This window comes from Ziziphus jujuba, chromosome 4 (genome assembly GCF_031755915.1).
Source record: "Ziziphus jujuba cultivar Dongzao chromosome 4, ASM3175591v1".
Taxonomy (NCBI): domain Eukaryota; kingdom Viridiplantae; phylum Streptophyta; class Magnoliopsida; order Rosales; family Rhamnaceae; genus Ziziphus; species Ziziphus jujuba.
Genome location: NC_083382.1, coordinates 28,766,375 through 28,779,540, shown reverse-complemented (window position 1 = coordinate 28,779,540; position 13,166 = coordinate 28,766,375). Strand labels below are relative to the sequence as shown.

Here is a 13,166-nt window from a genome sequence, read left to right as displayed (position 1 = left end):
ATAATATAAAAAAAATATAAATATAAACAAATATGTTTGGTATGGGAAATAAATATTGAAATAGAATATTTATTCTGAATATATTTTTTTTTATTTTGTAAGTTTTTAATTTGGCAATAGTTACTTCTTAAGTATATATATGCCCCTATTTGAAAGAACAATAATTTTTTTTCTATTTCTATATTTTAATTTAGTCAAATTTTCAAATGTTCTTGTTATATTTAGATTTATATTTATTATTACATATTACAAATATATAAGTAAATATAAAATTTAACTTTTAATTAATTTTTATCAAATTTAAATATTTTTTAAGAAAAGGATAAAATCGATATTTTTACTATCAAATATATAAACTAAAATTATTATTTTTTTATTTTTTATTTTTATGAATAATTATTCTTATTTTTTAAAAATTAGCCTAAGTATTAATAAGGGTATATTCAATTTAGAATTTGAAAGATTTTAAAAATTTTTAAAAGTTTAGAACTATTCGATTTAGATTTTAAAGGAATCCATAAAAGTCTAATGATATTTAATTTAGATTTTGTTGGATTTTATAAAAGTCTATTAAAATCTAGATGTATTCAATTAGGATTTTATAAAATTCTTTTAAAATATTATGGTATTCAAAAGTTATTGATTTTAAAATATTTTAAAAATTATATATTTTAATGGATTTGAAAAGATTTTAACAGTGAAATTGTAAAGAAAATTATTATTATGAAATTCAGCCTTAATCTCAAAAATTTCGTTGGATTCTTATAAGATTTTTATGGAGTCTGTAGAATTCCATAATAATCTATCAAATTCTAAATTGAATACATCCCTTTAAATTTTGAAGAGGAATATGAGCTGTCATGTAACACCCCGACCCAAACCACATCGGAATTCGTGCACGTTAACCGAGGTTGACTGTTGACCGAGTGGGTTAAAAGTTGACTTTTTGTTCCAGTTGAAATATTTAGTTGACCATGGTACTGTGGTGAAGTGCATGATGCCCCAAGTTCGTAGACTAGTAGCACGTCGAAAACGGAGCTACGGTTTGAAAGTTATGGGCAAAACAAGTCGAGGTGCAAACTGTCCAAAAGGTACTGGGAGTTAACTTTTTATCGTTGTATAATTTTGTTTTGAATTTTGTATGGTTGTAAAGTACTCATCAATACAAGTTCATAGACTAGCGGCATGCTTAAATTGGACATCTAGTTAAAAAGTTATGGACGTGTGAAGTTCGCTGGATACCGTAATATTTTATTATATTTGGCTTAAGTGCATGGTAACGCCACGTGTCGACATCTGATTGGTCCATGTGGGTGAACAGTGTCACCCACGGTGGCTTTTATTTGGCAAAAACAACGGGGAGGAGAGAGAAAGAGAGAGAGAAACGACCAGCCGCCCTCAAAATTTCACGACCACCGGTCGCTAGACATGCCCAGATCGAGCCGATGAAGCTCGACGGCGATTTTTCCCCTCCACCACCGGCCACCGCCATTTGACCCATTTCCGGCCATTTTCAGGCCACACGCACCAGTCACCCTTCACCACCTCTTTATTTCCGGCCAGCCCACCGGACCTCCGACGGGCAGGGATCGGAGTATTTTCCAGCAAGGCGCTGAAAACCTTCAAACCCCAATCTCTTCACCGTCCAGCCTCCGTTTGCCTCACCGCCAGTCCCATTGGAACCCTCTCCCCTCGATCTACAAAACCCCCAAAAATCTCAGTCATCAGCCACCAGACGGGTTGCCGCCGGCGACGGTTGCCGGTGACTGCGGTGGCTCGCCGGAAATCACTTTTCCTCCAATTCGCGACGGTTTAGGAGAATCGAGGAGTTGAATCCCGAAAGCTTTCCGGCGAGATTCCGGCCACCTTGAGTCCGATCTCCTGGAAGTAAGACCGGATCCGTGCTCCTCGTCACTCAAGCTTCGATTCGGTATATTACTCGTCAATTTTTGTTGTCGTTTGTGTTCGCTCCCCGGGTACCCATTTGAGAGTTATCCGATTAAAATATTAATATATTTGGTTGGTGTACTGTGGATGTTTTAGGTGCACATGTGGGCAATGGAGTTGATCCTGCGGAGGATCTTAGCTGATATACGCGCTCAAGATGAGTGACCCACTTTTAAAAATATTTTGGGCAATTAATTATATTTAATTGGTGTTTAATTGATATTTGGAATTTTGCTCATGTGGTGCAATTTAATTATAATTGTGGAAAATTATTATTTTATTGTGATTTAATTTTATTTATTACGCATGAGCAAGATATTTTCAATAATAAATCGTATGTGATTTTAATATTATTTTTGGGCATATTTGGTTTAAATATTTTAAGAAAATTATTTGTTTGAATTGGTGGTTTAAATTTTACAATTAATTATATTTAATTGGTGTTTAATTGATATTTGGAATTTTGCTCATGTGGTGCAATTTAATTATAATTGTGGAAAATTATTATTTTATTGTGATTTAATTTTATTTATTACGCATGAGCAAGGTATTTTCAATAATAAATCGTATGTGATTTTAATATTATTTTTGGGCATAATTGGTTTAAATATTTTAAGAAAATTATTTGTTTGAATTGGTGGTTTAAATTTTATAATTATGCCAGTGGAATATTATTTGATGGATTTTGTGATTCGAGAAAAATTATTTGTATATTGTTATCGATGGTTTCGTACCGGGTATGTTAAAGGAAAATATGTGGGATGGTAAATTTCAAAATTGGTATATTTTCCACGGTGATTTTGGAAAATCAGTACGGTAATAATTAATTTAATAATTATTTTAGACGCTGTCAGGACCCGTCCAGAATTCCTCCTCCGGAACCCTAGACAAGCCCTGATCCCAGGGAAACCCTACCGGACCCTCCAACGGAAAATCCGACAGAGCCTCCCCTAAGGGATTTACTTACCACAAATTACCTGCACTGAAAACACACTTCTAACAACATCCCCTTATTCCTCCCACAGACTACAAATGGTTCCACAAATTTCAGCACTTCAAAAGAAACAACAGCAGCAACCCAGTACAATAAAAAAACAACTACACGTCCAATACAGTATACAGAGCATTATACAGATACATGCGGAATTTATAAAATGACAGATGAGAATGTAATACAAGGTAGAGAGGAAAAAGTGAAGAAAAACTTCTTGAACCTTCGGCAAACGAACTGAGACGTTGGGCTCGCCCCGGACAATCAACGTCTCCAACCTGGACCTAGGGGAACGGAATTTAAGAGTGTGAGATGCTAATCATCTCAGTGAGTAACCCGAACTACTGAACACCTTTTATACTAATAATATAAAAATAAGGAAATTTAATTAAGCAATACCGAACAATTAAATTAAATAAATAAATAAATATTTGAAGTAATAATTTCTCTCAAAACCCTCACCATTCGCTCCGTTTGAAATGTTCCCCTTTTAAAAACATTTTCACAAAATCCGATGTACGTACTCCCCAAAAACCAAGGGACCAAATAATTTAATAACAACAAACAAATAAATAAATAAATAAATAAATACCCCAAATATAAATAAACTGCAATAAATTATAATAAATAATTTTAGAACACCTTTGGGGTTTAAAACATTATTTGCAATTTACACCGACAATTACACCTGACGCACCACACCATATACCGGTGATGCCCTCCGATACCCAGCGTCCTGAGCACCGACTGGCGGGGGGGGTTAAAGAGAGAAACCTGCAACGGTCACTTCGGCGTCCCGACAGTACCGCTGCTACAAACCATCACCCGGCCAACGAGGGGGGCGGCTGTGCACAACAATAACCTTGCCTGCCCACGGTCCAATGGCAACTCACGGGTGAAGTAATAACCGTGCGCTAAACCAGATAATAACCGCGCACTACCACGTGTCCATACACCATACACCAGAACACCAATACTGTATGAGTGCGTCAAAAATAAACATTAATAAACAACCGTACCGTTTTTCCAAAAACCACCGTGGGAAGTATACCAAATTTTCACAAAACACCATCCCACATATTTTTATTTAATAACCCGGTACGAAACAGCGATAATCAACAAACCACAATTTTCCTCGAAATACGAGATGCAACCATAAAAATACCATGGGCATAATTTATAAAATTTAATCCAATATTTTCGTAAAATATTTAACCCAATTATGCCCGAAAAATCAAATTTAAAACCACGTATAAATACTACCAAAATACACATTGCTCATGCATAATAAATAAATTAAACTACAGTAAAATAATAATCGGGAATTTCTTAATGATCTCAAAATTTCATTTAGCACCATTGGGTAAATATATATATAAAATAATATTTAAAATACACCACATGAGCACAAATTACAGATATCAATTTAATACCACATAAATACAATTAATTACCCCAAAAATATTTTTAAAGGTGGATCACTCACCTGGAGCACGCAATTAACCCATGATCCCCACGGGATCAATTCTACGACTCACCGGTGCTCCTAGAACAAAATTCACAGACAGTCAAATAAATTAATATTTTAATCGGGTAAATAATACCCGGTACCCGGGGGGTCAAACACAAACTTTAACCAAAATGGTCGAATGATATACCGAATCGAAGCTCATGGGATGAGGATCACAAATCCGGTCTCCATCGACCCCAATTCCGCCGGAGGTGGCCGGAATTTGGTCGGGAAGTTTCGGCCGGTTTTGATTTTCAGGAATCTTTCAAACGGCTTCGAATTTTTGAGATTGGAGGCCATTTTTGGATTCAGAGGACCCAAAATAGGGGGAGAGGAGGCTCAATTGGGATTGGGCTGGCCGGAAAACACAAGAAAAGAGGAGAGAGAAATTCCGGCGGCCGGCGGCTTCTCCGGCCCGATCGGTGCGCGTCCGGCGGCGGCTGGCCATGAAAATTGGCGGCCGAGCTCGCCTCCTCCTTCCGCACGTCACTGGCCGCGTGTACTGTATGGGTGGCCAGAATTTGAAAAATACGGTGAGAGAGAGGGACGGTCGGGAGAGAAAAAAAAAACAACTGTGCGTGTGTGTGTGTTTTGGTGCTCGGGGAAGAAGAAAGGAAAAAAGAAAAAAAAAAAAAAAAAAGAAAGAATTGGTGTTTTCCCACGTGGGGAAAAGAAAAGAAAAAGAAAAAGAAAAAGAAAAAGAAAAGGAAAAGAAAAAGAAATAAAATAAAAATAATTAAATAATATTAATAATAATATTATTATTTAAAATAATAATAAAAATAATTTGATTTTTTACACATGGTTGACATGTGGCTTCTCAACATGGTAACACATGGTCACCTTCATTGAGTCACACGTGGCACATCGTTATGCGTGTAAAAATAATATTAAAATAATACGATATTTGAAAAACTTTACAGGTCCATAACTTTCAAACCACATGTCCAAATCGGACGTGCCGCTAGTCTACGGACTCGTATCGACGAGCACTTCACAACCATGCATGAGTCAACAATCAACCTTGCATGAATAAAAAGTCAACTCCGGCATCCCTTGGACAGTTTGGACCTCAACTTGTTTTGCTCATAACTTTCAAACCGTAGCTCCGTTTTCAATGTGCTACCAGTCTACGATCTCGTGCCAACGTGTACTTCGTAACGGTACCTCAGTCAACCTCGAATTCCAACCGGATCAAAAAGTCAATTTTTGACCCTTTGGTCAACGGTCAACAGTCAACGTGCAAAAATTTCCGACATGATTCGGGACGGGGTGTTACAGACGCACTCATACAGTATTGGTGTTCCGGTGTATATGTGGTTAGTGCGCAAGTTATTATGTCTTCCGTGAGTTGCCATTGGACCGAGGGCAAGCAAGTTTGATATTGGTGGGGATGACGGTTTCAGCAGCGGTACTGTCGGGACGCCGATGTCGTTTGCAAGTTTCTCTCTTTAACCCCCTGCCAGTCGGTGCTCGGGATGCTGGGTATCGGAGGGCATCACTGGTATATGGTATTGTGCGTCAAGTATAAATTTTTGGATGGAAATTTCAAACCCCAAAATGTTCAAAATTATTTATCATATTTTATTACATTTAATTATATTTGGGGTATTTATTTATTTATTGTTTATTAAATTGTTTGATCCCTTGGTTTTCGGGAAATACGAATATTGGGTTTTATGAAAATGTTTTAAAAATAGAACATTTCCAATGGAGTGAATAGTGAGGGTTTTGAGAGAAATATTACTTTTAATTATTTATTATTTATTTATCTATTTAATTGCCGGTATTAATTAAATTCTCTTATTTGTTATATTAGTAATATTAAAAGTGTTCAGTAGATAGGGTCACTCACTGAGATTATTAGTATCTCACGTTTTTAAATTCCGTTCCCTTAGGTGCAAGGGGGGTAGACATTCTTCCGGAGCGAACCAAATCTCCGCTGCTATCGTAGTTCGAGAAGTACCTTTGTATTCGTTTATTTCAATTGTAATATTTTTTTCATCCGTGTTGTATTCTCTGTTTAATAGTACTTCATGAAGCTCTGTATACTGTTCTGGACACTTATGCATTATTTATGCACTGGATTACTGTTATTCCTATGAAGTGCTGTAAAATTGTGGAATCAATTTGTAGTATTGTGGGAGGAATAAGGGGATGAATATAGAAGTGTGTTTTCAGTGCAGGAAATTTGTGATAAATCCAACCCTTAGGGGATGTTCTGCCGAATTTTTCATTGGAGGGTCCAGTAGAATTTTCCTGGAATCAGGGCTTATTTAGGATTCCGATGAAAAATTTTGGACGGATCCTGACATGTCACATCGTCCTCTAGGTTGCAAATGCTTTTTCTATCAAATTCTCGTAGTGAGAAATATCTCCATATTATTTCATAAAAATAAATAAATAAATAAAAAATCTCCGTACTGATATTATTTGCAGGGATAGAAGACCCGAAAAATCAATGTTGACTTCACAGTCTATAAAACGCTTAAAAAACAAGTCTGATTGCCTTTCTGAATTCCTTTGATCAACTTTGGGTCCATTCCTCCTTTTGTTAATTCCCAATGAATAACACCTTCAACAAACACCTTCATTTCAGAAAACCAATGAATATTACTTTGATCCCTTTCTACCTGTTTCTGATCTTTTTTCACCTCCACACCATTGCAGTATCCGATGACTCAACACCGCATTCGTACATCCCTCAGGACAACATAGCCATTGACTGTGGCACACGAAGTACCAGGATGGCAACTTTGGACAATCGGACTTGGGTAGGAGACAGCCCAAATTTTTTTCCACCACAACAGAACCAAAATAGTGAGTCAATCACCTTTAATGCCACTAAGAGTCGCATGAGTGATGATATCCCTTACCAATCAGCGCGGCTCTCTCGCTCTGAATTCACCTATACCATCCCCGTCAACCCTGGCCAGAAGTTTATCAGGTTGCACTTCTACCCTGATGTATACGGAGACTTTGACACCTCCAAGGCATTTTTCACCGTCAGCACGCCTCAGTATACTCTCCTTAAAAACTTTAGCGCTTTTCTTACAGTTCATGCTCTCGATCAACGGAGCATAATGAAAGAATTCTGCCTAAATGTTGAAGAAGGAGAAGTTCTGAGCATAACGTTTTCTCCCAGTTCCAGCTCAGGCTCAGGCTCATTTGCTTTTATCAACGGAATTGAAGTAGTTTCCATGCCCACCAATCTTTATTATTCAGACTCGACAGCCGAAAGGGATAAACCAAAACTTTTGGGACAGTCGAACGATATATATCTCATCCAAAACGAGACCGCTATGGAGATGATATACCGTATAAACGTCGGGGAATCAAGGATCCCACCCGCTTATGATACCGGTATGTTCCGGAATTGGGACGTGGATGACAACTACTTAACCGTAGCAGATCCGAGTATTGTTCCAGTTATGCCCCAAAAATATGACTTGATCTTCAAAAGGATTCAACCTTGCACGGCTCCAGCTCGTGTCTATAGGAATGGCCGGTCCACGGGGAATACTACAGATGAAGCTTTACTTCAGAGCTATAACCTCACCTGGGGGTTTCCCGTAGATTCCGAGTTTTTTTATCTGGTTAGGTTGCACTTCTGCGAGTTTGTAACAGGTATAGACAAGGAGAGCGATCGGGTTTTTTATATTTACATAGCAAATGAAACCGCTGAGTATCATGCAGACATAATCATGTGGAGTGGTGGTAAATATGTTCCGGTTTATAAAGACTACGTCGTTGGATTGCTTGGCCAAGGAAGCGGGAAGAAAGTAAACCTCTCTATTGCTCTGCATGTAAACCCAGATCGAAGCCAAACTGCTTACCTGGATGCAATGTTGAACGGGATCGAGATGTTCAAATTGAACGACTCTGATGGCAATCTCGCTGGTCCTAATCCTAACCCTTGGATATCCCCACCCCCACCAAGCGAAGAACAACAAACAAAGGAGGAGAAGAATAATCGAACAGCAATTATAGGCATCTCATCTGGCATAGTATCTGGGATATTTCTACTGTCTGTCATCGGATTCTTGATTTTCCGACGAGGAAGAAAAGTCAAGAATTCTTTCTCTGTCGATGGGACTACTAAGTCCACCAAGACCCGCTGTGCATCTCTACCCTCAGATTTGTGTCGTTACTTTTCTTTGGCTGAGATGAAAGTCGCCACCAACAACTTCGATGACTTGCTCATTATTGGGCGTGGAGGGTTTGGTAACGTGTACAAAGGGTATATTGACAATGGGACCACCGCTGTTGCCATCAAACGGCTCAAACCGGAGTCAGCACAAGGGGCCCACGAGTTCAAAACCGAAATCGAGATGCTTTCTCAACTCCGTCACCTCCATCTCGTGTCTCTTATTGGCTACTGCAACGATGAGCGCGAGATGATGCTGGTCTACGAATACATGGCACGTGGGACACTCCAGGAGCACCTCTACAACAGCGATAATCCACCGCTTTCCTGGAAACAACGTCTCCAGATTTGTATCGGAGCGGCACGTGGGCTTCACTATCTTCATACAGGTTCGAAGCACACCATCATTCACCGCGACGTAAAGTCGACGAATATACTTCTGGATGAGAAATGGGAGGCCAAGGTTTCGGATTTTGGGATGTCAAAAATGGGCCCCACCAGCATGTCCAAGGCCCACGTGAGCACAGTGGTGAAGGGTAGTTTAGGGTATTTGGATCCTGAATACTACAGACGTCAGCAGTTGACGGAGAAGTCCGATGTATACTCCTTCGGTGTGGTCCTGTGCGAGGTTTTATGTGCTAGGCGACCTTTGATAAGAACGGTGGACAAGAAGCAAATGAGCCTTGCGGAGTGGGCCCGCAGTTGTTATCACAACGGAACGCTTGATGAGATTATGGATAAACATCTGAAGGGTAGGATTGCACCAGAGTGCTTGAGGAAGTACGGTGAGATCGCAGTCAATTGTTTGGTCGATAACGGAAGCGAACGGCCATCGATGAACGATGTGGTGTGGGGCCTAGAATTCGCATTGAAGCTGCAACGGAGCGCAGAGGAGAATACGAGTCTGAATGGGGAACTTACCAGTGAAATTAAAGGTAAGGATGAAAGGCCTTTTTTCAATTACAGTGAAGATGAAGGAAAATTTTCTTGTAGCTGGGAACATACGTCGGAATTAAAGAGTGGCGAAACCAAAACCAGTAGCAGTGAGCACAGCAGAGAGACAAATCAATCTATTAAAGGGATGTCTGGAGCTGTGTTTTCTGAAATCAATAATCCCCAGGCAAGATGATTAGTTTATGTGTAATGTCAAATAAGTTGAATTTCCTTTTTTCTTTTTCTTTTTTTTTTGACCTTTCTATATATTTGATGTTTCCAATCCAAATCAAAGTCCATGCTTGAGTTAGATCGAAAATACGTGTCCAAATTGTATCTGTCTTCTTTGCTTAATATTCATAAAGCTGTTCAGAGGTTCCATTTTCAATTATCTGGTTATATCGGATATGACCGTTACACTGTCTGCGCATTTTAGATGAGTTGAAAGACAATGTCTAAAACAAGAACGGTCCTGCCCCTCTAGGATCCATTTCAATAGTACTCTTGCAATTGCTATACTCTGTTTCTGGCCTCGTGACAACTTCAAATTCAACCAACAATATAATTTGATACTTTTTAAGAGGTTTTTCAATAAATTGCTGGAAATCAATCCTCATAATTATGTTTTGACACAATTTGAGTTTGGTATTTTGAACAACGTCAATGTTAAATTTAATAAACAATGCAATACAATTAAGTTCTTTTTTTTTTCTTTTTCTTTTTTTGAAAAATAGTATGACTTTTGTGACCACTGCTAATGACATTGGCAATTAATATGGCATTTATCAATTGATAAAGTTTCTATAAATTATATTATCGTACCAATTGCTAGATTTACCAATGGTCATCATAGTTATACATAATTCACCCAAAATTTAAAAAAATCGTAGTTATAAATTACATTTTTCTTAATTAAACCTATAGTAGATCAATATATTTTTCCAATGACATACCTACTATCTAGTTGGCTAGTATTTACCAAAAAAGAAAAAAGACTGATGGTTAATGAGACAAGTAGTTGGTGCTAAGATGCTGGTTTGGAAGTCACTGAATTAGCTTTTTTTGAATGGATGGCGAAGTGTTGTAACACCCCGTCCCAAAATACAACAGAAATTTTCCAACTTTGACCGAGGTTGATCGTTGACCGTTGACTTTGACCGTTGATTGTTGACCAAATGGGTCAAAAGTTGACTTTTTGACTCGGATGGAATTATAGGTTGACTGAGGTACCGTTACGAAGTACACGTTGGCACGAGTTCATAGACTAGTAGAACGTTGAAAACGGAGCTACGGTTTGAAAGTTATGAGCAAAACAAGTTGAGGTCCAAACTGTCCAATGGATGCCCGAGTTGACTTTTTATTCATGCAAAGTTGAGCTTTGACTCATGCATGGTTGTGAAATACTCGTCGATACGAGTTCATAGACTAGTGGTACATCCGATTTGGACATATGGTTTGAAAGTTATAGACCTGTAGAGTTTTTCAAATACAGTATTATTTTAATAATATTTTTAAATATGTGAACAGTATGTCACTTGTGACTTAATAAAAGGTGTCATGTGTCATAATGGTGAGACGCCACATGTCAACTATGGTTATATTATTTTATTATTATTTTATATCATAATATTATTTTATTATTATTTTATTATTTTATTTTATCTTTTTTCTTTCTTTCTTTTTCTTTTCTTTTTTTTTCTTTTTTTTCCTTCCCCCACGTGGGAAAACACCCCCCCCCCAAGCTTTCTTCTTCATCTTCCTTCTTCCTCCTTCTTCCTTTCCTTTCCTTTCTTCCTCTCGGGCCTTGCCGTTTCTCCGTTTCCGGCTACACACACCGGCCACCGGTGAAGCCCAGTTCCCGACGACCCCGACCTCCAAGTATCCCGGCCAGATGCTGCCGGACGTGCTCAGATCGGGCCGGTTGAGTTTTTCCAGCGATTCTCGCGTTTTCGGCCAGCCCAGTCCGAATTGCCACCCTTTTCCCCCTATTTTGGGTCCTCTGAGTTCTAATATGGCCTCCAATTGTTTAAATTCGAAATGTTTCGAGAGTTATGGGGAGATGAAATTCGGCCGGTACTTCCCGGGCAAATTCCGGCCACCACTGGCGGAATTGGGGTCAATGGAGGCCGGTAATGCGATCCTCGTTCCATAAGCTTCGATTCGGTATATTACTCATCAATTTTGGTTAACGTTTGTGTTAGACCCCCCAGGTACCGGGTATTATTTACCCGAATAAAATATTAATTTATTTGAGTTGTATAATATTATTGTTTTAGGAGCACGTGTACGTCATGGAATTGATCCCATGGAGGATCTTGGGTTAATTGCGTGCTCGAGGTGAGTGACCCACCTTCAAAATTATTTTGGGATGTTAAAATATATATATTTTGTGTTAATTGGTTATTTGAAAATATGTTCGATGTGTTGAATATTTAGTAAATTTATATTTGGAATTTTTGATGCCAAAATTGAATGGAATTAAATATTTGGGCGTCATAAAATATGTTGATTCTAAGGAATTTGAGATTTTGGTAAATTTTATCAAATTTCATTGTTAAAATATCTCATAATTAAATATTTGATAAATATGTTTTATGTATTTGATATTAAGAGAATTTCTAGATAAATGGTATTGCTAATTTATAATGTTTTTAATATATGTTTTAGTGCCAAAAGAATATATTTGGAAATTTAAAGAAATTGTGGTTTGATTTATTTTAATTATTGCTATGGTTATTAGTTTTAAAAATTGTTTTGGGGTATAATATAATATATATGTGTTCGAATAATTTGGCTTATATACCATTTGATTGAATGTTTGGATTATGCATATAAAAATATTTGCCTTATTAAACATGAGTTGTCATTTTATGTAAGGTTTGACAATATATTAAATGGTTTTAAATTCTAATGGGTTCATAAGTGAACTTGGAGTAATTAAATATTTTGGTATTTAATTTGGGGTTTTAAATCATTTCGGAAATGATTTTTTTGAGAAGCAGATGGAAAATTTTATGATTTTAAGCATGTTCAAATATTTTAAGAATCCTATGGGTTTAAAAATTGATTTATGGTGAATATATTTCACTGTAGTATTTCTGGTTTTCGTATGAAATGACGATTTGAAAATTTTTGAAATATTTAAACAAGCGGTTGAATTTGACAATTAAATTATGATTATGATACAGTAGGATACTGTATCGGTTATTTTTAATTGATGTACCATATAGTACCAGAGTTTGGTTCAGTATTATATTACAGCGTGCTGGGTTTACCAAGTGCCGTGAGGTTGGTTTCATCCAACGGTTATCTATTATTACCATGGACTGTGAGGTTAAGTTTATCCGACAGTTTATTATTATTACCACGATGCTGTGAGATTGGTATCATCCAACGGTTTATCATTGCCACGGACCGTAAGGTTGGGTACGTCCTGACGGTTATTTATTATTTCCACGACACCTTTCATATATTGAGGGTCGTGAGGTGGATGTATCCCACGGTTTACAGATTGGTACATCGTATGGTACATTGTATATGTTGTATAAATCGTTGTTTTTATTATTTATTTAAATTTAAATCTTTACACAAATTTTATGGAATTGTTATCGTAATTTTATTACCTATTCTCATTAATA

At 37.4% G+C, this 13,166-nt stretch overlaps 1 protein-coding gene and 1 long non-coding RNA gene across 2 annotated transcripts in view; both read left to right on the top strand.

The window, feature by feature from the left end:
* Nucleotides 1–13,166, top strand: part of LOC132803461 (uncharacterized) — a 466,094-nt gene that overhangs the window by 372,919 nt on the left and 80,009 nt on the right. The window lies entirely within an intron of this gene.
* Nucleotides 6,819–9,916, top strand: LOC125421755 (receptor-like protein kinase FERONIA). Its single transcript, XM_048471194.2, has one exon. It carries the CDS (start codon nucleotides 7,013–7,015, stop codon nucleotides 9,722–9,724), a length of 2,712 nt encoding a protein of 903 aa, XP_048327151.2. The 5' UTR covers nucleotides 6,819–7,012; the 3' UTR covers nucleotides 9,725–9,916.